General features: G+C 42.7%; 1 protein-coding gene across 9 annotated transcripts in view; it reads left to right on the top strand.

The window, feature by feature from the left end:
• TIAM1 (TIAM Rac1 associated GEF 1) overlaps positions 1–27,127 on the top strand; it is a 388,153-nt gene that overhangs the window by 268,532 nt on the left and 92,494 nt on the right. For 8 of the 9 annotated variants that reach the window (XM_072806723.1, XM_072806716.1, XM_072806719.1 and 5 more), the window contains 3 exons: positions 3,596–4,043; positions 9,409–9,581; positions 25,971–26,195. In XM_072806723.1, the coding sequence (XP_072662824.1) occupies positions 3,596–4,043; positions 9,409–9,581; positions 25,971–26,195 (846 nt within the window). Of the gene's footprint in view, positions 1–60; positions 97–3,595; positions 4,044–9,408; positions 9,582–25,970; positions 26,196–27,127 lie in introns of those variants that run through there. The other variant, XM_072806725.1, reaches the window with a different exon arrangement.

Raw genomic sequence — 27,127 nt, 5'->3', positions numbered from 1 at the left:
GCTAGTGGCCATCCCAGAGTTGAGCACACAGAGCCTGGGCCACTGCAAGATTACAGCATCCGTTGGCATGAGCAGATGTTCAGGTCTGGCAGAGAGGTGAGTGTCTACCAAGGTCTTAACTCTTAGTTTCTGTAGAGGCCTCAGGGTATTCTGTAAAGGGGTAAATGGTTTGTGGGAAAGTCGTAGACTGTTCAGACACATGCTCTTGAGGGTTTGGCCTGTCTGGTCTCTGCCAGCCTCCCTCCTCCTCTTTCATCTCCTCCTTCCTCTTATCCCCACTTTGAGATCTGAGCTCTTTGCCTGGCAAGTCAAGGCAAATAGATAGTCACCTAGGTTTTGCTGGGAAACCCTGGAAAGGGTATTGTTGACAAAAGAGTTGACTATTTAGACAGAACCTGGTCAGGTGCTACTTGCAGTGGGGCTGCCATAAAATAGTGGAAAAGGTGGTTGGAAGTGTGGGTTCCAACTTCCAGTCTGCCACCAGCCAGCTTGTGAGTTTCCAAGCCCAACCGTCCTCATCCATTAATCAAGGGGAATGCTTTTCAATGTTCCTTCCTATTCTAGGGCTCTGGGAATTAAAAGATGCCTTGAGTCCATTCTCTCCCTTGTTCTGAGGTCTTTCTCTTATGGACCAGGGAGGTTATCAGCATAGCTTCTCTCTCTCTCTCTTACAGAGAACTTCTCACCTCTTTGCATTTTAGAGGGGAGTTTGTAATGGATTCCTTCATTTCTTCCAGAGAAAGACTGAGACACATGAAAATATGAATCCAGATGTTTAGGAAATTCACCAGCTCTTCATCTCCCACTACTCATGGTTGTCTTCAATAATCAGTAATGGCAAATTTCCTTATTGTCTTATTGACATGGTCAGTGTCCCTGTCGGGAGAAGTGGGAGTTCTTAACCTTGTTTTTCCTTTTATATAGAGCATGTTTATCCACTGGATCTGGGCCCTGCATGACCCAGGTGGGTTGGTAGCTAGCACAGTGATGGGACCAGTAGTTACAGGGCATGTGCCCCTGAGCTGTGCCCACAGTTTGTTTGTTTGATTCTTTCTTTCTTTCTTTCTTTCTTTCTTTCTTTCTTTCTTTCTTTCTTTCTTTCTTTCTTTCAAGATTTTTATTTATTTATTTAAGAGAGAGACAGGTGTGAGAAGGGGAGAGAGAGAGAGAAGCAAATTCCCTGCTGAGCAGGGAGCCCAATGTGGGGCTCGATCCCAGGACCCCAAGATCATGACCTGAGCCAAAGGCAAATGCTTGGGCAACTGAAGCCACCCAGGCATTCTGTGCCCAGTTTCTTTATCCCCCCTAAGACTCCCGAAATCCCAGAGCTCTGAATTCCATTGGAAATACAGTTAGTCCTCAGAAGCTATCTTAACTACTTCCTGCTGCCTGCCTGCCTTCCTTTCTTTCTTCCTTCCTTCTTTTCTTTTTTCTTTTCTTTTCTTTCTTTTCTTTTTTCTTTCTTTCTTTTCTTTCTTTCTTTCCTTCAGAACAATTTTAGATAGCAAAGAGGACTCCCAGTTAACCTGGAACACCTGGCTGAGGTGGTATTCTCCAGATCTCTCCACTGTAAAATTACTTATTTTCCTCCCTTTGCATACTGTTCTCTTTGTTGTTGGGGTTTTTTTTTGAAAGTGCACAATTAATGATTTAATATATGTATACATTGTGAAATGATTGCCACAATCAAGTTAATTAACACATCCATCACTTCACATAATTGCCTTTTTTGTGTGTGTGGTGAAAACACTTAAGATCTCTACTCCCTTAGCAAATTTCAAGTAGACAAATGCAGTATTAACGATATGCACCACACTGTACGTTAGATTCCTAGAACTTATTAATTTTATAACTGAAAGTTATAAAAGACCAACATCACCCCATTTTCCCCCCACCTCCATCCCCAGCAGCCACTGTTTCACTCTCTGTTCTTTTTTTTTTTTTTTTAAGATTTTATTTATTTATTCATGAGAGACGCAGAGAGAGAGGCAGAGACATACGCAGAGGGAGAAGCAGGGAGCCCAATGTAGGACTCAATCCCTGGACCCCAGGATCATGACCTGAGCTGAATGTGACGTTCAGCCACTGAGCCACCCAGGCATCCCTCCACTCTCTGTTCTATGAATTCAATTTTTGGATTCGACTTATACGTGAATCGTACAGCATTTATCTTTCTGTGTCTCCTCTTGCTTGTCACACCTGTGCGTGCCCATCTTTTAGTTTTTCACTTAGTATCTCTTCATGACAAAGGGGAAGTTTGAAGTTCTCCCTTAGAATTGACCAAGCGAGATGCTTAGAGATCCAGGCCCGGCACCTGTCCCGGCTCGTGCAGGACTGTGTTAGTTTGTGGCTTGGTTCATTCTGCCCCATTGCCTCTCAGCAAATACCTGAGCCAAAAGCATTCATTTTTATGCCAACTCAGAATAGTCTGTTATATGTAATTGGGTGCTTGTGAGACCGAAATCTCAAAAAGTGGTTGAATTCTCAAACCATGTCTCACTTTGCCATCTCTTCTATGTCACACCCGTGTTCCTGTTCTCTTCCTTTGAGAAAAACCAGCCTCATTTCTTATCCATAAGACCGTTGAACCCGTCCTGTCCAATATTGCTGTCATTATCCTTCCTTGATTACTAGCATTATTTAATTACTGTTTATGGATATGCCTGTAGCACTTTGGAGCAATTAAGGTTCTGATTTAAGAACAGACCTGTCTGTGTCCCGGAAATGTTCAGCTTGAGAGCAGGGACAGTGCTTTGGAACTTCCAAATGTTTTTAAACTGGGAATTGATACTTCTGCATGTTGGCAGTTGCCCTAAGCTGTCACTTGGCCCTGGGGCAGTGAGTAGCTTGCTTTGGGCTCCTAGCATCCCGGCTTTGAAAGGGCAAGGTAATTGGAGAGCCTGCCTTGGAGCTGTGGGCCCCACAGACTTATTTAGCTCAATGCAGAGTGAGAGGCTGCTTGTTTTCGAGAAGTGAAGCTGATTACAGCATGAGGACTCTTGCCTATTCGTGGGACATGGGTCCTTGCCGGGTGAGTGGGTGAGGCGCTGCGCTAGTTATCTTTATAGGCCCTACATTATAAAACAGACTCCTCACCAGGCCCTTTATTTAAAAAAAAAAAAAAAAAAGAGGGGTGTGGATATTAGCTGCAAGGACCTTATTATGCATTGTAACCCCCTACCTCTGCAACAGCTAATCAGCCTGCAGAATTTTCCTGGAGTTTTGGGCGGGCTGATGAGGGTAAGGGTACTGAGCTCTCTCGGCACAGCGGTGGGAACACCTCAATAGCTGAATCGCCAATTAGTTAATTAGCTAAGTCAGATAAATGATGAGTTCTTGGAAGAAGCGTTCCTTGTTCTTTAATATGTATTTCTCGAACATTCCGGATTGTTCACGTTCAGGCCAGGTCGGCTTAATGGTTTTCCTGAGCTGCTCTGCGTGCGAGTCGGGTCTGTGTGGGTCCGGGGCTTGAGGAGTAACCGGTCCAGGACAGGCTGGGAGCAGTGGTGCCCAGTGGGTCCCCGGCAGCTCCGCAGCCCCTGGCTGGCTTCTCTGCGTGATGCACGTCTTCTTTTTCTCCCTCTCTGCTCCCAAGGATGTTAATGCCGGTGAGGGCAGTGAGTTTGCGGACAGCGGGATCGAAGGGGCCACCACCGACACGGACCTCCTGTCCCGGCGATCCAATGCCACCAACTCCAGCTACTCGCCCCCCACCGGCCGCGCCTTCGTGGGCAGCGACAGCGGCAGCAGCTCCACCGGGGATGCGGCCCGCCAGGGGGTGTACGAGAATTTTCGCCGGGAGCTGGAGCTGAGCACCACCAACAGCGAGAGCCTGGAGGAGGCCGGCTCGGCGCACAGCGACGAGCAGAGCAGCGGCACCCTGAGCTCCCCGGGCCAGTCGGACATCCTGCTCACCGCCGCGCAGGGCACCGTGCGCAAGGCCGGGGCGCTGGCCGTCAAGAACTTCCTCGTGCACAAGAAGAACAAGAAGGTGGAGTCGGCCACCCGGCGGAAGTGGAAGCACTACTGGGTGTCCTTGAAAGGTAGGCCACCGGGGCACCTGGGTGGCCCAGCGATCGAGCGTCTGCCTTCGGCTCAGGGTGTGACCTCGGGGTCCGGGGATCAAGTCCCTCATCAAGCTCCCTGCAGGGAGCCTGCTTCTCCCTCTGCCTATGTCTCTGCCTCTCTCTGTGTCTCTCATGAAATAAATAGAATTTTTAATAAAAAAAAGGTAGGCGACCCAGGGCCCTGCCCCTGGTGCCTGATGCACCTTGCGCACCCTTGCGCACCTGTGCACACCATGTGTTTTAGTGACATGGAGCTTGTATTTTATACCAGTTATAACAAACTGTTTTTATTGAGATAAGAACGCTTAGCCTGAGATCTACCTGCCCTCTTAAAGTAAAGTTTTCGGTGTGCGGCACCGTATGGTTGACTGTAGGGCCCATCTCCAGAATGTAATGGTCTCTTTTAACCAAAACGTTCTGCTCCTTGGTTTTTCAGTGACTCCTCACTTCCCCCTCCCCGCCAGCCCTGTTTTGTTTTCTTTACTCTTTCACAGCTAAGTGAAGAGGAGCATCACACATCGAGTTTTCTTGTATATACAGCTGCTTCTGGTGACAGTTTTGAGGGACATGTTCCAAAAGAAAAAAAATTTAATCACTCAAGTTAGTGAAGTACCTCCTAAAATGACTGTTTGGAGGCACATTCATTTGATTTGGATGAAATTATCATATTTTTAAGGTTAAAAAATGATAGAGTGTCACGGATTTCGTAGGGTTCGACCTAATGCTTGTTAGAATGTCTGAGCCATCATAAGTCTGTGAAAAAGCCACTGTTTTATTTATTTATTTATTTATTTATTTATTTATTTATTTATTTATTTATTTATGATTTTTTAAAGATTTTATTTATTCATAAGAGACAGAGAGAGAGAGAGAGAGAGAGAGAGGCAGAGACACAGGCAGAGGGAGAAGCAGGCTCCATGCAGGGAGCCCAATGCAGGACTCGATCCCGGGACCCCAGGATCATGCCCTGGGCTGAAGGCGGCGCTAAACTGCTGAGCCACCCGGGCTGCCCAAAGTCACTGTTTTATAATCGCACTTTGAATATATGAGTGTGTGTGTGCGTGTGTAGATACATACACATGTGGGGAAATCACTGCCTTTTCATTAGGAAGCATAATACATTTATATGTTGCTATTCATTGTCATTTTACACTTTTAGAATATGTGTATATACTCTCGTGCATGTCTGCATAGGTCTCAGTAGTGTGAAAGTCGTAACACACCTGTGAGCTCTGACTTGAAAAGGATACTTGAAGCCCACTTGGACCTTCTGTCACAAGCTGAATTTGAAACAGGGATTAGGATAAGGCAGGACAGGCTTGATAGGTTAACAAGCATGAAAGACAAGCACAGGAGGGAATCTGGGCTTGGGCCTACCAGGTGTGATGCACACTCTAGACCGTTCGATACTCAATCTCATTAACTGAGGTTGGTGTGAGACATCCAACCCTAGAGGCACAGAATACCCTAGAGTCTGCACAGTGATGCGCACTCAGGCCAACCCTTGAAGGACAAGTAAGGTGTAGGTTGGTCCCATTACTACTAATGCCAACTGTTGCTTCAGTGCGTCAGTGAGCCAGGCAGGGAGCTTGTTAATTAGATCATATGTTTCCGTGCGTGTCACAGACCCACAATGACAATGCGTTAAGTGAGGTAGAACTGATTTCTCTCCTGCCAACCAGAGGTAGACCATCTGAAGTTGTTGTGGTGACTCCTTCCTAAGAGTCAGCCATGTCCCAGGTTCCTCCTGTTTCGTTGCTCTACCATTCCCAGATCCAGTCCCTCACCACCAGGTCCACATTCCTGCAGAAAAATGTAGTTGTGTTCCTTTGCCCTGTAGTAGGGCCGCTATAACAAAGTACCACAGACTGAGTGGTTTAACAAAAGAAATTAATTTTCTCACAGTTCTGGAGGCTGGAAGAGATCAAGATTTGAGTGGGGTTGGTGTTTTCTGACACCTGTCTCCTTGGCTTATAGATGGCTATCTGCTTCCAGTATCTTCACATGGCCTTCCCCTCTTACCTGTGTCCAAATTCCTCCTCCTCCTCCCTCCCTTTCTTTTTCTTTTTTTTTTTTTTTTAAGATTTTATTTATTTATTCATGAGAGACACAGAGAGAGGCAGAGGCACAGACAGAGAGAGAAGCAGGCTCCCTGCAGGAAGCCCGATGCAGGACTCTATCCCAGGACCCCGGGATCATGACCTGAGCCACCCAGGTGCCCCCAAATTCCCCTTCTTATAAAGATAGCAGTTAGATTGGGTTAGGGCCCATTCCCATGACCTCATTTTACTGTAATTACCTTTTTAGAGATCCTGTCTCCAAACACAGCCACATTCTGAGGGTACTGGATTAGGACTTTAACATAGGAATTTGGGGCAATATAATTCAGCCCATGACAGGCCAGGCCCTGATTTTGTGTGTTAAGCAAGCTTCCCAGGTGATTCTTACACATAATTTGAGAACACCAGTGTTAGTGTCATAGACTGGGAATAATTAGGCGGTTTTTCACTTGGGACGTGGAAGAGGGCATTGTCTGGTTCAGCGATTCCCTTAGGGAATAAATGATACGCAAAGCCAGGGTACGGCATTTCGGAGCCCAGCTGAAGAGCCCGTTAGACGAGGGAGCCTTCACTTTCTTGGTGACCCAGATCTGAGTGACCCAATCTGTCAGGATCCAGGCCCAGAACACAGAGCCGTTGAGCCCTTCGTTTCTTAATCCTGATGGGTCCCATTATATGGTGACATGCTTGGGGCTGGTCCTTGCCACTCAAAGGCAGAATGTGCTGCTGTTTCTTTCGTTAGCAACACTTAGATTTCGAGAAATAGAAAGCAGAGCACCTGGGAGCTGGGGGTAGATTTCTCCAAAGATTCTTCTACTTTAGACAGAATAATTAATTTTTTCTAAAAAGATTTCATTTAGCATTCATCTCTGGGGCATTTCTGTTGGCAACCACTGAGCATACAGATGACGTTCAAGTGAAGATGAAGGCAAACGGCTGCTTTCAGGGAGCACATGTGTCCTGGATTTGCTGCTGCATGTTAGTCTTCACACCACAGCAAGTAGAAAATTAGAGTGAAAGCTGAATTTAGCCACCTCCTGTCATGGGTGATTGTAAACCAACATTATAAAACATATAAAAACAGCAGTTTGAGAAGACTGTAAAATATGCAATGTTTGTGCACGCCAGCGTGCGTCGATGTCACCTCTTCATTATCCACAGGCTTCATTCTCTGTCCTCAACCTATGCTACCGCTGTGTTGCTCCTTTTCTTTTCAGAATCTGCTAATCATTAGTGTCACGTTAGTCCTAAAGATTAGAGCAGGATCTCTCAACAGGGGCACTATTGACATTTTCCAGGTAATTCTTTGTTGTGGGGATGCTGCCCTGGCCATGGCAGGATGTTTAGCAGCATCCCTGTCCTCTACCTACTGGATGCCAATGGTACCTCCCACCTGTGCCCCACCCCCCCACCGTCTCCCCACTCCACACACTTAGTGACAACCAACAATATATCTGCAACACCACCAGATGTCCCCTCAAGGGCAAAATCACCCTACTTCAAGAACCTCCGATTTGGAGGGAAATAGCATTCCCTGTCCATTTTCTTTCTTTATCTCTGAATCTATGCTAGCTTAAGAAGTGAAAATAGGTACAGATGATTCTGCAGTGTGTTGTATGTATCTCTAAAAAAGCCTGAGATTGTCATCGTAACGGGGATTATGGGAAAAAATAAGGTTGGGGCAGACTCCTTAACAGGCATGTCATTAAATTATATGTATGCAACTTTTTAGCCCAACAGTAAACAGATAGATAGATAGATGGATGGATAATTAAATACTCTGCTAAAAACACTCACATAGTTAACATCTTACTTTTTAACAATAAATATTATAGAAAATGTGGAACTTCCCCTTTAAGAAAAAAAGTGAATATAACTTGAATGGGTAGAAAGAAGAATCGAAACTCCTAAATTATTGAGACAAGGACAATGATGAAGAAATCATAAAGCTCGGGAGCACCATACGACAGGACTTGTAAGGAAAGCTTTGGGGAAACCATGCCAAGGGAAAAGTTGTGAAATGAGTGGACGTGGCCTACGGGTCTGCTGCATTCAGCTTGAGTTTGGGGATTTGGCATTCAGCAGCTGTTAACCTGCAGATGTGAGATATGACGGGCTGGGGGAGATTGCCTTTGGACTAATGTGGCTTTTCCATCGATCCCCATCATTCTACATTACTAATCACACATAAGCAAATTTGCTTTATGAAAACTTGTATTGTAGCTGAATAGAGTGTACACTCAAGGGCTTTGCTCTTCACATAAAGTGTGGCCGATGGTGGTGGTTGAGATGTGGAAAACTGACTGAGTGAAGAACGAAGTATAAAGTTGGGCCAAGGCTTCCCCTGAAATTGGTTTCGATTAGTTGACAGTAAATGTCCAGCCAGTAATTACTATTAAAGGGAGCCTTACTTTTAGATGGTGATGGAGGGTATCTCCTGAAGCCACCTTGCCACAAATCTCTGAGAAGTTTTTACTGTGAGTGTCTCATTAGTTTCACAGTGCAACTGAGTGTGGGCCAGGCTTCCAGCTCTTAATCTAGGCTTTCATATGTGTGCCATGCCATGTCTTCTTTCGGTAGGAACAAGGGTGTGGCTTCTCCAAGGGTGTAGCTAAGAAATCCAGTAAATTGTGTTGCCCAGTTGTACATCATGTGAGCTATCTGGAAGGGATTCTGGTGGTTCCGTATAGGTTGGCGGGTCTCACGTGGTAGCACGTGTGGTTCTGACCTGGGGAGCCGAGTGTCTGACTACCACTGGCCAAAGGAGCCCTAAGACTCTCATATACCTGGAACAAAACTCTCTAAGACAGAAAGTGAGAATCTTAAAGAGATTGAAGGCATGCATGGAGGGAGTTCTGTGTGGGTTGAGAAACTATGACTTAAGAATCTTTGCCTTTTGGGGCTCCTGGGTGGTCAGTCAGTTAAGCATCTACCTTTGGCTCAGGTCATGATCCTGGGGTCCTGGAATCCAGCCCCATGTCAGGCTCCCTGCTCAGTAGGGAGTCTGCTTCTTCTTCCCCCTCTGTCTCTCCCCTTGCTCATGCTTGCTTACTCTCCCTCTCTCAAATAAATAAATAGAATCTTTAAAAAAAAAGAATCTTTGCCTTTCTCCTAGTCCATCCAAGACTTCAGTACAAGCAGGGCCTCATTCTGTTTACTCTCTGGGTTTCCACACACTTTACTTTCCAGCCCTCCCCCTGTGACAAGACACAAGCAATAGCTACTACCACCGACCTCTTGAGCAGCCAGCACTCATGTAGACCCCTGTTTTGTTTTCTCAGGGTGCACGCTCTTTTTCTACGAGAGTGATGGCAGGTCTGGAATAGACCACAACAGCATCCCTAAGCACGCCGTCTGGGTGGAGAACAGTATTGTGCAGTCGGTGCCCGAGCACCCCAAGAAGGACTTCGTCTTCTGTCTCAGCAATTCCCTGGGTGACGCCTTCCTCTTTCAGGTTTGTTGAGCACTTCCTTTCAGGGCATTTCAAACCTCTGAACCAGCTATCTTCCTCTCCAGCCTCTGTACCCCACCCTGTTTCCCTCTTAGTGCTGGGTTTTGTCTTTTCTTCATTACAGAAACAGGAACGATCAATGACAAAATAAACATGTACGTTGAATTCAGAAATGAGAGCCCTCACCCAGAATGTTCCAAGGGAAGCCCAGGGAAGGATGTGAGTGGAATTAGAGAAACTTGCCCCGTTTGCCATGGGTTGAAGGATTTGTCAGTGTAGTCTTGGTACCATTTATGTAGAGCCTTAAAAAGAGATAATGAATTCCTTAATTTAGAAATTATTTGAGCTGTCAACATCTTTTTACCATAATGTTCTCTTCTAATATTACTCATAGAGTGCAATAATGACATTCAAGAAATGACTAGCTATACCCAAATAATTTCTCTTCCTCATCTAATCAGAAATTTGTACCCAGTGTTCTTGAAGTTTGGGTGTTAATTGTGTTAAAAAATACTAACCGGCTAAGCACTTTAGGCTTAGCGTTTAATTTTGTAGGGAGTTTTTTGCAGTCTACCAGATGCAGTCTACCAGAACTTTTTGACGTGTTAGCTAGGAAGACTTCATCATGGATTTCCATGATGTAGGAATTTTACTCTATGCTTTCTACATGCTTCACACAGTGCTATTGAGAACAAGATTTTGACACAGTTCCTACTCTTAAAATGTGGTGTGGGAGAAAGACACAGGGATAGATCTTTGTAGGTTTGGAAAGCCTGCCTGTTAATATTAAAGGATGAATAAGGATAAATGGGGTGAAGTGGACAATGAGAATATTCCATGCAGAAGACAGAGCTAGATCAAAGGCAAGTGTAATAGGTTATCTCACTAAGTTTCTGGGTTTGGGTCCTAAGTTATTTCCATCTGGGCAATGAAAGTAAGAAAATGATAATCAATTTGTGAACAGGCAAAAAGCATCTGTTGTTTTTCTTTCTTTAAATCAGTGATATAAAACACACATAAAGAAGAACATACAAAACATAAATGTATTACTCAATGAAGTATCACAGAGTAAATACGTAACCACCACATAGGTCAGAAAACAGAAATTTCTAGCACCCTGCAAGCCACTCCCCACTCACTTATATACATGCAGGCTACTAGTTGGGTAGAGTGAATATGTATTTTATCATCCAAGCCAGGACACTTTTGTTTAGCTGGGAATGAATGTCTTCATTTATCCTTCATTTTTGAAGGATAATTTTGCTGGATATAGAATTCTTGATTGACAGTCTTATTGTAGTATTTTGAAAACACTATTGTATTGCCATCTGGGCTCCATGGATTCTGTTGAGACATCAGCTCTTAATCTTCCATCTTCCATCTACAAGGAGCATCCCTTGTATAGATGAGCTGCTTCTCGGGGTGCCTGGCTGGCTCAGTCTGTAGAGCATGTGACTCTTACTCTCAAGGTTGTGAGTTCAAGCCCATGTTGAGAGTGGAGCCTAGTTAAAATAAAAAAAAAATGCGTTCGATGAGTTGCTTCTCTGTTGCTACTTTTTTGTCTTTGTATTTAAACAGTTTATGATATGTCTCTAAGTATTGATTTCTTTCAGTTTATTCTACCTGGAATTCCTTGAACTTCTTGGATGTGTGGACATGTGTGTCTAAATCACATTTGGGAAGTTTTCAGCTATCACTTCTTCAAATAGTCCTCCTGTCCATTTCTCTCTTCTTCTTGGACTTCCAATATGTTTATGTTAGTTCCACTTATGGTGCAAGTCTCTGTGTCTCTATTCATCTTAATTCATTCTTTTTTTTGTTCCATTGATAACTTAGTCTGGATAGTTTCAGTTGACCTACTTTAAGTTCACTGATTCTTTTTTTTTTTTTTTTTTCCTGTTCAAATCTGTTGTCGAGCCCCTCTGGTAAGTTTTTTATTTCAATCATTCTATATTTCAACTCCAGAATTTGTATTCGGTTCTCTGAAAAAAAAAATGTTTTTTAAATTTCCCTATTGATATTCTCTATTTGGTGAGTTATCGTTCTTATTATACTTCACTTCTTTAGACATGATTTCCTTTAGTTCTTTGGATATATTAAAAGTAGGTGATTTAGTATCTTCGTCTAGTGAGCTCCCCATCTGGGCTTTCTTAAGGACAGTTTCTGTTGACTGCTTCTTTTTTTGTGTATGTGGGTTGGAAAGCCTGCCTGTTAATATTAAAGGATGAATAAAGATAAATGGGGTGAAGTGACCTTGTTGTTTCTTTGCAGATTTCATACTTACTTGTTGAAAACTACATTTTCAAGGATATAATGTGGTGACTCTTGAAAACAGATCCCTTCACCTCCAGGGTTTGTTGTGGTTGATTGCTGTCATTGTTGCTTATTTGTTAAGTGACTTTCTTGAAATCTATAAAATATTTATTCTTTATCATGTGCGGTTACTGAAGCCTCTGCTCAGTTTAGTAGGCAGCTAACGATTGGAGAGATTTCCTTAAATGCCTGGAAGCAATTATCTTCCAGTCTTTCCCGAGGATCTCTGTATCTTCAGCTCTCGGGCAGCTAGTTAACAACTCTGCCTTACATTCAACTATGTTTTCAGAGCCTCAGTGTCAGTCAGAGGGGTGAGTGGAGGGCCTTCTGAGGGTTTTGTGGATGTAGCACAGTCCTATACATGTATGTGACTTTCTAGATTCTCAAGACTACGAATATCTTATTCCCCAGCTTTTTAAAAAGTTTCTTAGTCTGCTACCTCTTTTGCCCCAATTGTCATCACTACCTCAGGCAGCTATGATATATAACAGTTGTTACTGATTATTTTCCACAAATTCCCCTTGGAGTAAGGACTATCTGCACAAGTGAGTGCTGAGAGATCAAATAGCAGCAAGCTCTGTGAATGGAGGTGTCCTGTCAACTGTCAGGTCACATAATGACAGTTCTCTGACAATAGTGTTTTGTGGGAGCTCATTGCCCCCTTCAGTGATTTCGGGACTTCTGTTTTTCACATGATTGTGGAGATAGGGAGATGAAGATGAGAATAAGGCAAACGAAAATGTCCTCAAAACTTGCTATTCTTACTGGGATTCAGCTTTCAATTTTTCTGGTGGAAGCACCTAAGATTCTGGTAAGACTCAATTAATTGCTGAGCTCTGATGAAAAAGTTGATTTTGACAACTTTTGCTAGTGTTACCAATTTTACAGAGAAGCAGTTTTTTGAGGTCGATACTCTCCCATTTCCACTGATGAACCCATCAGGACACTTTAGAGACTAGAAGGTTTTGAGAGATATACCAGCTCCATTAACAATTATGCCAGGAGAACAGGTATAAATTGCAACAGATTCAGGCTAACTGGGATGTGTAGCAGCCTTTCCATAGGTACATTTTGGTTGATCCCAATTTGGAGGGATCATGAGCAGTGTTGCTAGGGAACTCTTGAATTTGTACTCATGGTATGTTTGTCCACATTTCTCTGAGTGTATACCTAGGACTGGTATTGTTATATCATGGGATAAGTATAGAGCTTCAATTTTAATAAACAGTTTCCAAAATGATTGAAATAATTTATGCTCCCATCGGCAGCCTAGGAGAATTCCAGTTGTTCCATATCCTTGTCCACACTTGGTATTGTCAGATCTCTTTTGTTTTTAATGTGTAAGCTATTAATGTGAAGCTGAGCACATTTTGGGGAGTTTAATGGCCATTTCTTAGTATCATCTTTGTGAAGTACTTATTTCAGGTGCTTATTCCTGCCTACTTTTCTATTGAGTTGTCTCTCGTAATGATTCACGGCCATTCTTTACGTATTTTATCTATCAAATCTTTGTTGATTATTTGCATTGCAAATATCTTTTTTCACTCTGTGGCTAGCTTTTTACTCTGTTAAAAATATCCTTTGTTATACTGACTTTTTAAATTTAATGTATCTCATTTCTCAAGTCTCTCTTAATGGATAGTGCTTTGTGTATCTTAAAAACTCAACGTGCTCTGAGTCATGAAGATGTTCTTCTATATAGCTTATTAGCCATTGTTTTTCTGCATCTGGCATAGCTTCTTATTAATTATTTGGCTTCTTATTAATTATTTGGATGTCTTGTGTATGAGGGAATGCCTAACTACGCTAACAGTAACAATAATAATACTATATGATATCAGCAACTATCGTTTACCAAGCCCTTATTGTATGACACCATCTTGAAAGTGTTTTACAATGTGAGTCACATATAATTCTTTAGAAAAAATTTTTAAGTATAGTTGATACAGCATGTTTTATTAGTTTTAGGTGTACAACATAGTGCCTCTGTAAGTGTAGTTACCACCTGTCACCCTACAACATTATTACAGTGTTATTGACTGTATTCCCTATGTTGTACTTTTCATATCCATGACTTACTTATTTTATAACTGGAAGTTTATACCTCTTAATCCCCTTCACCTATTTTGCCCATCCCCCTACTTTCCTCCCCTCTGGCAACCACTGGTTTGTTCTCAGTATTTACGGGTCTGTTTTTGTTTTTGATTGCTCATTTGTTTTGTTTCTTCAGTTCCACATATAAGTGAAATCATAAGTTTAATTTGTAGGGCAATCAGTGAGTTAGATTGTATATCCATATTTTAACCAATTAATGTGGACTATGTCCCCTATTTGGTGAAGCTCGAGGTTTTATAAAGGCTAAGAATTATACACCAAGTAACACAGTTACTGAGTGTTGGCTGGATTCAAACCAAGTCTCTCTTTCTGTAGAGTCTTATCGTCTAAGTATACTATTTATCCCATTTCTTTTACTATTTACCCTAAGAGGAACATGGGCAGGAATCACTGACCACAGCCAAAAGGCACTAATCACATTCTTAGAGTTAAGCCACTCATTGGGAATATTTCAGTATTTTGGCCGTTCTTGCCTCAGTACACAGTTTAGATAATCTGATCAGTTTCAGAATACTCTCCTTTTTACTTCCACACTGCTGATGTGAATTCTTTTTGAAAGGACCTTCCTGGCCATAAAATTGCTGGTACAATCTAAATATCCAATAGGTCAGAATTGAATAAAATTCTTTGTGGCAGCATAGGACCTTATTCATGAAAACCTCTGCATCCTCTTGTTTTGGTGAAATCTGTATGCTACTTACATGGGATAGAGCACAACATGAACCTTTTCAGATGAAATTTCTGCTGTTTGGGATCCATGAAGGCATTTTCTACCTTCTACTTATTGTAATTCACATGACTCTAGAGGGGCTAAGTTTGAAAGAAACCTGTGTGTGTAAGGAGTGAGGTTAATGCAAGGGAGATCAACCCTGAGTATGGAAGTAATTTGTAGGCTATTCCAGCCCTAGGGCTCAAGTCAGTGGCACACTTTACAGAGCCTGTATGCTGCTGATTTGTGCTGTTATTCAGGTTTGCCCATGGTAAGGAGATTCATGTTACCAGCAAAAGCAGAAAAGGGGTTTTGTGTGCAGGATGGGGTTGGGAATGGGAATGAATATTAGAGCAACTCATGTAGAAGAAGTGCTATGCTGTCTGCAAAGGGAGGCAATGCCTCCTGCATCTAAACTATTTTAGAGAGCCCTTCCCTCCAACTAAAAGTCAGAACCAGCACCTACCACCTACAAAGTACAATTTCATATTGGGCCTTCCATTGTCCACTACTGGTTGATGTTACATATGATTCCAAAAAGCTTAGTGTTTTATGGTAAGATGATTCCTGATTGGAAAGAACATCATATGCAATGCTACATCTAAAGAAGTGTAGAAGGGATTCCTGGGTGGCTCAGCTGTTGAGCGTCTGCCTTTGGCTCAGGGCCTGATCCCGGATTCCCGGGATTGAGTCCCACATCGGGCTCCTTGCATGGAGCCTGCTTCTCCTCCCTCTGCCTGTGTCTCTGCCTCTCTCTCTGTCTCTCTCATGAATAAATAAATAAAATCTTTAAAAGAAAAAAAAAAAAGAAGTGTAGAAAATATCTCTAAGGAGGTCACTGCCTTTCCATAGTAAGTTTTCTTATCATTTTGTCACTTGTATGAGGGTATATAGCATGCATATTAAAAAGACACTAGTGGGAAAAGAATAGTATTTACACCATTATGATGAATTAGGGATTAGATGTAATTATCTAAGTCAGATGTCGTATAGTTAGCAAATGCTCATTAAATGTTACAGTTCTCATTTTAATTATAAAGAAAAAGTGACTAGCCCCCTGTACTCCTCTTAAATAAGTATCTTTACAGAAGTTGAGTGTGGTTTCTCTGTGAAGAGGCTAAGGCTTTGAGTTTTATGAGGCTCTTAGGCTCTGGACAGTTATCTTGAAGCACCACATCTGGTTCTTTGTGGACCTGATGAAGGTCATTGGTACACATGCCCTGAACTGGGGTAGCCAGATGAGGGAAAAATCTGGAACTCATCTTTCACAAGGAGGCATCAAGTGAACTTGGAAGAAGAGACTCCAGAGGAGATTTAGTGTCTTGGACTTGAGTAGATTAAAGTCCTATCCTTGCTCTCATGGTGGGCACTATCTCTGCAAAACCCCTGACAGCTGGTCAGCCTTCTCACTGCATAACCACCTCCCTCCCTGGGAAGCTTCCAGCTCCTCAACCATCTGCTTTTGCTGGTTAGCTCCAGGATTTATCAAGTTTTTTGTTGTGTTACATTCTTCCTGGTGACTTTGGTCATATCCCTTTGTTCCCATATGTTTTCTGAGTCTAAAGCAAGTCTTCTTTCTTAAAACCTTTTAAATGCTTGAAAACAGCTCTGATCAGCTTCCTGCCATGTATCCTGTTTAGGCTTCCCTATTTAAGGTTTCTGAGCCATTCTCCCTACAATTCAGTTCTTCTCCTTGATGTTCCTCCTGATAAATAGTTCTGGAACCCAGCACCCTGTCCCCCATGAAGTGAGTCCTGTGCAGCCTGCCTACAGTGTGGTTCCTGCCCTTCTAATTTTTTTTTTCACAATGTTAGTGTCAATTCCTTAATTTATTAGGAACCACACCAAACTATTGACTCATACTAAGCTTGTGGTTTATCAGACCCACAGCATTAACTCTTACAAGATCTCTTCCATCTTATTTTAATAGAAGTTTGAAGAACACAAAATACAGAAGTGAAATTTACTTCTTTGAAATTTTATGTTTGTGGTTTCTGTCCTTCTAATGAACTTGTCAAAATCTTCTTGGATCCTAATTTAATCTTCCCTCTTAACTTCATACTCTCTGCAATTAAGACAAACTGGATGTTTGGTCTTTGTTCTCTCTGTTGGTTTCAATGTTGCCTTAGTCTGTGGCGAAGTCCTGTTTTCCCACCATCATGGATCATCTTCCTGCCTCTAGCCAGCCACTTTGGAAATACTTATCTTTGGTTTTGGCATGGATTAGTTGTCAAGAAGGGTGAACTCCTAAGATATAGGAAGCCCCAGGCAAAATTTTTTTATCTGTGTAAAAAATTTGACTCACCCTAGATCGACTTTATAAACACCATTCTGGTGGCTCACCTCATGCAATCTAGTGAAAGAAATACCGGCTAGGCTAGTGGGAACCACCTCTAGGCATAGGCTCATGTCCAGGAGCTCCTCAGCATATCTTATTGATACCACATATGGGATATAGGGTCAGAGAGCTCCATGAAGGAGAGGAAGTGTACTGGAGGGAAAGGGAGTGTTCTTTCTGGACCCTGTCCTTTTTCTGGAACCAGAAGGGGTCTTTTCAAATATGGGGCCCCATTTGCTTAGCTCTTAGGAGAATGTGGATGGAACGTATAGATATTGAAGTACAAAATGAATACACAGGGCTAGTAATCATTTACAACACATGACCTATCATTAGTGTATTAAGAGATCTCCGTACATATGTTAAAAGTATAGTGCAGAGATATAATAGTGGCTAAGCTAGATTTTAGCATATGACCTGTATATTATTATGTATTTACAAATAATATGTTACTAACAGTATTCAATTTTCATTTTACATTTTTTTAAATTTGTACAAAGTCAGTGTGAGCACATAGTTTTAAAGAATTCAATTAACCTTAAAAGACTTTAAGTGACGTTCTCTTCTCATTCTTCCTGTGCCTCTTCCTCCATCCTTGGTCTCCCAGAACAACTGTGCTCAACTGTTTTAGCAAGTTTTTTTGTTTGGTTGGGTTTTTTTTTTCTTGTATTTACCCTCACTTTTCATTAACATACAGTATTTCTCAATTGAGCTTAGATATTAACTACTGACTTTTCTGTGATGGTAGATATTTATTTAGTTGTATTATATATGAATTCTCCTTTTCTTACATTCCTATATAGTTATATGAACATTTAAGATTAAATCAATAGTCTCTATTACACTGTTAGGATGTTCTATACTGCTATGACCATATAAATAATATTAACTGCTGGGCTAAATAGCGTATCATTTTATTTCCTTCTTGAACAACTTTTTGTTTTTTTCCTGCAGTTAATGCCTGCCTCTTTTTTCTGCTCCATTTACTTATTTTTATGCTTACTTAGTAGCAGTATTTTCTAAATCTCCAATTTATCACCTAGTCATTTAGTACTATTTTGTTCTCTGAGACTGCCTTTCCTGGCCCTTTATCTTTCTGCTCCAATCTGCTCTCTAGGCCTCAGGCATAACAGTTACTTCACTTTAACAGGCTTTCCCTTCATTACCCTAGTTAGATTCTTGGATTGCAAGTCTTCCTTTTTTCTCTTTCATATTCATGAAAACAAACAAGCAAACAGACAAACATGTAATGACTTCCTATAAAGTCGTTCATATTTGAAAATGTCTTCATTCTACCTTTTACTTTAATCCTTGAGTAATTTGGAATTTTGGTTTCAAATTATTTCCCCTTTGTTCACTTATGTTCTGATGCCATTCTCATTTCTGATTATCTTGTGTGTGCTTTATTTTCTCTTTTGAAGCTGTAGAATAATTTTCTATAACCAGGGTTCTGATTTCTCAAAGTGATTTGCCTTCTGTTGAGATTTTAATTTTAGCTATTTTTTAATTCCTAAAAGCTTTTCCTTTCTCTCTCTCCCTCCTCCTCTTTCTACCTTTCATTCCCTCTCTTTTTCCCTGTCCCTTCCTCCCTCCCTTTCTATTTCTCTCTCTCTCTCCTTCCTTTCCTCCCTCTCTCCTTCTATCCCTTTTCCTTCTTCCCTCTTTTCTCTCTCATTGTACCTTTTTCATTGTAACCTGTGCATTTGTTTATTGTTTATAGCTTTAGATCCTTTTGTGCCTCTGTCTCTGAGGATGTTACTGGGTTTTCAGGAGACTTTTGTGCTTCAGGCATTCTTTTTCTTCGTGATGCATTTTCTTCTGTGTGCTCTGGTCTCTGCCTTTCATGCTAGAGGCTTTCATCAAATGTGTGGTGGCCCTTGATTCCCTTGATTATCTGATCATATTTAAATGTGAGATACCAAAAAAGTGCTTGGATATTGTTCATGCCATCTACTGGGGTTTTTTACAGCATGAACAGATGGTAAGACCTTTTTTTTGAGGGTGTCCATTTGACAATATTTGTTGGTCTTTTCTGTGGGGCTACTCAGCTTTGCCAGAGATGAATCCTGCCATTGCCATTTACTGGGCAGGCTTCCATTTAGTCCTCTGTTTGCAGCAAATGATTCCTTCTTTTGTTCCTGTCTTCCTAGAATCCGGAGCCTCTCTTCTTCAAAGAATTTACCTTGGGTGTGTGAGGGAGGTAGGGAGGTGTTGGAGGGAGCGGTGCCCAGTTGTATGACTTTTTCCAGCAAATGAGAAGAGACCCATAGTAAGTTTTCTTTACGGTTATTAAAAATGATAGTTTACTGGGACAGCTGGCTGGCTCAGTTGATAGACCATGTGATTCTTGATCCTGGGGTTATGAGTTTGAGTCCCACATTTGGTGTAGAGATTTTTATTACTTAAAAATTTTTTTAAATGACAGCTTACTTAAACCTTGTATAAATAAAATTTAAAAAAACAAGGGAAAAAAAGACTTTCAGAATTCACACAGGAACTTCATTTCCAACTAATCTCTTAAAAACATAAAACTTTTTTCCCTTTTTTTTATTGTTCTTTTTAAATGGAAAAAAGTTCAATCTACTTTATAATTATTCTTGTGCTTCTATAAACTCAAATTATCTGAAATTTTAGTTTCCTAGATCTGGCATATATTCCCTAGTATTTCTCTCGTTTAAAATGAATTTCCCTTTTCCTGCCACTCACGTAAACCATTGATTATCTGAAATCACTGAGTATCCTCCATTCAGTTGGATAATTGAACATAGATCTATTTAAATACATAATGAAGCCCCGAGCTTCATCTTAACTCTGCACTCAAAGGGGCTCTTATGCAAAATGCATTTTTTGCTGATTATATTCCTCTGTTGGCAAGAACTTTGCTTATTCCCTTCACTGAACTTTATACAGTATTTATAGCATCTCCAGAAGGCAAAAGGAAGAACCACAAAATTCAGTCTTGATACCTGTCTGCTGCTGTTTGTTTAATGGAAGCAGATTAGTGTGGAAGTCATGACCATTTGGGTGGAGGGAGTCGTCGTGTCTCCTTCCTGTCCTTTTGACCACTGGATTCTGACAGAGAGCCCTTTAGTAGACCTCATGTCCCTAATTAAACTCGCCTGGTTCAAGACGGTAATGCAAAGGTAGTGGCTCTGAAAAGCTTTTTCTAGCATGTCAGAATTTAAATCCTGGAGAGTCCACGCTGGGAGACATTCTATCAAGTTAGTGGTCTGCTGTGACCAGCTCTGAATTGTTAAGCCTGTAAACTGCCATGAACTATTAAGAGTTTTCTACTTAACTCACTGTTGACAGCAGTCAGGGTAGACTTGGCCCACCCTCTCATCGACACATAGCTCTGGGTATGCCACCGGGAATGGACAAGTCCTTTCAAAAAGCTCATTTAGTGAATTGTGCTTCTTAGAAATAGATTTGGCCTAATGATAGAGAAAGGCAGAGACCGCTGTGTTGTTGAGACAGGACAGCAGGAGCAAAAGTTCCCTCTAATGGAACTGCCTTCAGCCACCAACAGGCTCCAGCAAAGCTTAGAAGCTTGAGGCATGCTTAATGGTTAAAATGACTGATGGATAAATTTTTCATCAAGCCTGTAATCAGACTTTTCTATCTCTCTCTAGGTTGTGGGGCTTGGTGCTTTTATTTATTTTTTAAAATTTTAATTGTAGTAAAGTACACATGACATACCATTTTAACTATTTGTAAGTGCCCGGTTCAGTAGCATCACCACAGTCCATCTCCAGGAATCTTCATCTTGCAAACCTGAAATTCTGAACACTAACTCTCATTGCTGTCTTCCCCTAACCTCTGGCAACCCCCATCTTTCTTTCTTTAAATAAATAAATTTCAGGATAGCTGCTCTGCCAAAATTAAATGTACATCTTCCAAAGAATGTTTAACTTCATGGACTAGTATCAGTCTTTCTTTCTACTTTTTTTTTTTTTTTTTTTTAAGTTATCTTGCCCCCACATGAGGCTCAAACTTACAACCTCAGGATCAAAAATTGCATGCTTCACCAACTGAGCCAGCCAGGTGCTTTCTTTCCACTTCTTAACTGGGTTGTAAACATAAATTCTCTGGCATCAGAATGGAGGGTATTCTCTGAATTTGACAGAGACCCTCAAAGGTGGAAGGAAGAAGGGACCCCGCTTTCAATAAGTAAAGAGAGGAAAAGGCTGTCATTGTGTAGAACCTGTCAGATTATGGTTTTTCTTGGAGATTGAAAGTGTGTTATATCGACGCTTTTAAAAGCATTGAAATAGGATTCTTACAGGGTGGTGAGATTGCCCTGTAGGAAGGAGCAGCCCTCATATCTCCATGGCTTAAGATACCTTTTCATTCCTGCCACATGTCTGATGGGCATTGGCTGTGAAGCTGTGTTTGTCCCAGACACTCGGGGACCCAGACTGACAGAAGGTTCATCTTGACACATTTTCCACGACTGTAAGCAAAGGGACAGGAATGGGCGTGAATTAGGCTTTTGTTTTGTGATGACGCATGTCACTTCTCTCCAAATTCGTTGGCCAAAGCCAAGTGACATGGCCACACCTAACTTTAACGGGAGCAGGAAAGTTCCATCCTCCTGTGTCCCTGGGGAGAGCACAAAAGAGTCCATGTACAACAGGAATGACACCACAGGGGCCCAGGCCTTGGGGTAATTGATGAGGACTAGGGGTTCAGGAGCAGCATGGCGTATTTAACAAAATGATTTTAAGCACAGGATTGGTAAAGATCCAGGTTTATACTAAAGTGCTGTGTTATCCCTGCCTTTTTCTGGGCTTTGGTCTCTCCATTCATACAATGCACCTGGGCCCCTTCTAGATGAACATTTTTATTTAAAATTTTAAATTCCTAACTTAAATTAGCAGAGCCCGTATCAGGAAGTTTAAGATCTTACCATTAATTCCTCAGATCTGATATCAGGCGTGTAGGGATTTCCTTTCTTTACCCCATGCCTTGGGGCAGGAGGGACCTGGGAGCAGGGGGTTCTGACTGAGGTGGGGGTGGCAGGAGAAGCCACGGGGGAATGGATGCTGACCTCACACTAGGTATCGACCTGCCAGGTGTCTTTACAGGAGACATACCTACCCTCTCCTCCTCAGTGGCATGTGCCACCTCTGCGTGGATTCCATCTGAGACGCTCCCAACAGTGTCCTTTTGAAATAGGTGGAAACACCAGCTCCCCTAAAGTCTAAAAGCTCCTTATTTCCACTGAGCTGCACCTACAAAGGAAAAGCATGTTTCAGCCCAGGGAAGCAGCTGTTTCTCAGATGCTGCCTGCCACTGCACACTTCAGAGACGTGGCCCCGTGAAAGGGTCATGCTGTTTGGAATGTCCATTGCAATCTTCTAGGGACACCTTTTAAGGAAAAAATGGAGTCTGAAGTATATTATTTTTAGGATAGTCACAGAAAAATGATATGGAAATTTGGGGTGCTGTATCTTAGAAGGTTTGTTTTTTAAAGCATAACATCTACACAGGAAAGTATACATTTTGATGGTGTTTCAAAAAGCTTGTACGCCCACATCATACGTGCATGTAACCAGCACCCAGACCAAGGAGCTGAACATAGTCAGCACCCCAGGGATCCTGCTCGTGGTTCCTTCCAGCTGCTCCCCTCTCCTCCACTTCCACCAAAGAGCTCCTCTTCTGACTTCTCACAGTGTGTTTATTTGTGTTGCCTGGGTTTGTACTGTATGCAAGTAGGTTCTTAGTCTATATTCTTGTAGGTCTGGCTGCTTGTCCTCACTGTTACGTGTGTGATTGATTCACGTTGCAGCATCCATTCTCCTTGCTGTGTGGTATTTCATTGTGTGACGATACCACACGTTATTTATCCATTCTGTTGTTGACAGGTGTTTAGATGGTTTCCAGTTTTGCCCGTTGCAAATTGTGCTGCTGTAAACATTCTGGTGTATTTGTTTTGGTGAGCATATGACTGCATTTTTGTTGAGGATATACCCAGGAGTGCATTTTGGGGGGTCACAGGGCGTGCATGTATTCAGCTTTTTTAAGGTAGTGTCAAGCAGTGTTCGAAAGCACAGATACCACTTTATTCTCCAGCCAGCAGCCAGCAGTGCATGGGAATTCTGATTGCTTCATATCTTCACCATTACTTGGTATTTTCTTCCTGGAAGTTTTTATTTTTTAAAGATTCTATTTATTTATTTGGGGGAGAGAGAGAGCAGGGGGAGGGGAAGAGGAAGAGGGAGAAGGGAACAGACTCCCTGCTGAGCAGCGAGCCTGATGCCCAACTCAATCCTGAGGTTCTGGGATCATCCCCTGAGCCAAGGGCAGAAGTTCAACCAAGTGAGCCACCCAGGTGTCCCCTGGAATCTTTTCTTTTAGAAAAGAATCCTTGCTAGATTGCTTTTCCGTCTGAATTAATTCATCCCTTCCTCGCTCACTCCCTTTCTCCCTCGATAGATAGATAGATGATAGATAGATAGATAGATAGATAGATAGATAGATAGATAGATAGATAGACAGAGGAAAAATAACTCCACTTAGTAAAATACCCACTGATACTGAAGCACCAAGAGACTCCAAGGTCAAACACTGCACCCCAGGGGGGGTGCTTGGGTAGCTCAGTCAGTTAATATTCTGCCTTCGGCTCAGGTCCTGATCTTGGGGTCCTGGGATCGAGTCCTGCATTGGGCTCCCAACTCATCCAGGAGTCTGCTTCTCCCTTTGCCCTCCCCTCCTGCTCGTGATCTCTCTTTCTCTCTCATTGTCTTTCTCTCTCAAATAAATAAATAAAATCTTTTAAAAACACACACACACACACACACACACACACACACACACACACACAAAAGCAACAAAACCACGCTGTACCCTGTACTAGGCAGGAGCAAGCCTGATGCATTTATCACGTGTGGGAGGACCCAAGACTGTATTTTCTTCCAATTGCTTGAACGTGATATTTAAAGATAAAAGTGAGATCGTGACTCTCTAAGAGGAGACACGTATTAGCAATTTGAAGCGAAGTTAAGCGTTAAAGGTGAGCCTCCTATACAGACCTGGGCATCCCTACAAGTATTTACCTTGGATTTCCAGTGTCACTATCTCCTCTTCTCCCCTTCAGTTTTCACAAAATGATCTCATTGCTGCTGCTTCTCTAGCTTAATGAGGCCTTTATAAAGACACAGGCACATAGTTTGCTGTAAAGGTAACAACTGCCAGATTGTTTAGGTTTGCCCAATGTGTCCGGGCTCTGTTGGCTGACACCATGTGGCAGTTTCCTTTGTGAGATTCCAAACTGCAGAAATCATGTGGACACCTGGGGTGGTCTTGGTTGCCAGGGTGCAGAGGACCAGGCGGATTGGGACCAGTTATTGGAATATTATTCACAGACCATCACTCAAATGAGTTTGGAAACTAAGAAGATGCATCCAAGAGAGAAAAAAAAAAAATTCAGTGTTTTGTGCATGAAAATGATGTTGGCTGTTAACTTCAGTACTACAGTGGCTGAATAGACCTTTTTTTCTTCAGTGAGCTAATTTCTGAGTGTTTATCAAACCTCTCCGGGCTTAAGGGAATACCCGGAAAATTCTAGCATGTCCTCACTTATAAATACTCATTGACTAGAGTTCCTAAAGTATTAGTAATGGTATGTTACTGCAAATGAGCTGCCTCCCCCAAACACACTCTCTGACTTTAGCCTTTCGGAGCACCTTGAGTCACCTTGAGGTTGCTTTTCTGTTGCTAGGTAGGGGTGGCCATTGTCTTTAAAATGGCCTGGCTATTCCCCACTGCTGGGTGACCCCACTTCCTCGATACTCCCATGTGTCCCTGAACATAATACTGGGCCTGGCTGCCTTGAGTTTCTTCCACAACCAGAATTGTGTCATTGCTGCTTGACTCTGGCATAGATCCTCTGGATTTGGGTCGCAGCAGTTCACCGGGGGTGGGGCTGTTACGTCTTCCTTGGCTGGTAACGTAGTTTGGCCTCATTCTCACCTTGGAACTGACCAGCCTTCTCTGAAAACTGACCTTTGTTTCAGAGCAACCCTCAAAACTAGAAACTAAGCTCTCTGTATAGGATAATCACATATACAAGTGTCTTCATTTGGACTGCTATTAATATAAATGCATAAATAAATAAATAGATGGGTGGCTTATAAAGGATAGACCTTTATTTCTCACATTCTGGAGGCTGGAAGTCTCAGTTCAGAGTGGCAGCATGGTTGAGTTCTGGGCAGGCCTGCCCCCCTGATTCATAAACTGTGGCTCCTCGCTGTGTCCTCACTTGGCAGAAGGGGACTAGTTAGGTCTCTGGCCTCTTCTTCTAGGAGCACTAATCTCCAGCATGAAGGCTCCACCCTCACGGCCTCATCACCTTCCCAAAGGCCTCATCCACTAAGACCATCACACCAGGGGTTAGGATTGCGACATTTGAATTTGGGGGAGACACAAACATCCATTCCGTCACAAGTTGAGTTCAGTTCATACCCTGAGGGAGCAGACACAGAGACTTCATTCCAGACAGCTCTTGGAGGCCGGGGGTTGGTGGATGTGGTGTCTGACCTAAGACCAATTTATGTAAATTTCTCTGCAAGGGGCACCTGGGTGGCTCATGGTTGAGCGTCTGCCTTTGGGCTCATGTCCCGATCCCGGGGTCCTGGGATCCAGTCCTGCATCGTGCTCCCTGCGAGGAGCCTGCTTCTCCCTCTGCCTGTGTCTCTGCCTCTCTCTCTGTGTATCTCCTGAATAAATGCATAAAATCTTTAAAGAAAAAATTTCTCTGCACGAGGAGGTCAGGAAGGTTGTTAGCCTGACCCACAGGCTATACACACCTGTCACCTTGACTCCCGGCTACTGCTTCTCTGGAGATGCACTGGTTCACTGCTGATCACTTAAGAGTCGGCTGTTTCTTCTCGCACCCCCCTGCCCCCCCTTACAGACCACCAGCCAGACGGAGCTGGAGAACTGGATCACCGCCATCCATTCTGCTTGCGCAGCTGCCGTCGCGAGACACCACCACAAGGAAGACACGCTCCGGCTCCTGAAGTCCGAAATCAAAAAACTGGAACAGAAGATTGATATGGACGAAAAGATGAAGAAAATGGGCGAGATGCAGCTGTCTTCAGTCACCGATTCAAAGAAGAAGAAAACTATATTAGATCAGGTAATCGTTCTTCTGCGCTTAGACCTGGGCGGGATCGTTAGGTGCTGAGTTCCTCCGCTCCTTGGAATCACAGAGCATCGTCGGTTATGTGGTTCTGTCGTTGTCAGCCTGTCATCCAGGCTGCTGAATTCTTTATTGTGACTGTCAGTTTTCCTCTCCCATCGTTCACAGCCGATTGTTAGGAGCAGAAGGGCACAAATATTACATTGAATGAGAGACAGAAATCTAATAGAGGAGCCTTCCCACTCCCACCGGTGGCATATTCTAGGGCATCCGTGAAATTGCCAAGTCTGCAATTTGCCTTCCGCACCTTCTCTCGTTGACGCGGAGCTCGGCTGTGGCAGGGATGCATTCCTGACCTCAGTAAATTTAGAAAAGGTAGAGTCTCTTCTTAAAAATGCGTATGTGGTTGCAGTCAGTGAGCCTAAGTATAAGGAAAGATTTCGCGAGGTGACCGAGGACGTGTTTGCCTTCGATTCTCTTGTTTCAAAGTCACCCATAGCTATCTAGTCATGCTTTGAAACGTTGTCTTAACGTTTAGGACATAATTATGCGAGTAAGTGAATTTAAATCATTGAACAGTTGATGGCTTGGGCCAGCATGTGGTTTCCCATGGTTCTTGCCTTCTGTTCCCTGACACTGTGTTTATTGTCACGGAGGCGAAATTCACGTAGCATAAAATGAACCATTGCAAAGCCTGCAGTTCAGCAGCATTGTGTGAACTCATAATATTGAGCAACGAGTTCCCTATCCAGTTCCCAAACATCATCCTCCACCCCAAAGGGAGACCCCGTATCTGTTAAATTGCTCCCTTCCAATCCTGGCATTCGGCCTCGATGGATTCACCAATTTTGGATGTTTTATGTAAGTGCAATTACGTAACGTATGACCTTTTGTGTCTGAATTCTTTCCCTTTGCGTCACGTTTTGGGA

The sequence above is a fragment of the Canis lupus genome, chromosome 30 (assembly GCF_048164855.1).
Source record: "Canis lupus baileyi chromosome 30, mCanLup2.hap1, whole genome shotgun sequence".
Taxonomy (NCBI): domain Eukaryota; kingdom Metazoa; phylum Chordata; class Mammalia; order Carnivora; family Canidae; genus Canis; species Canis lupus.
This window is presented reverse-complemented; position numbering and strand designations above follow the sequence as displayed.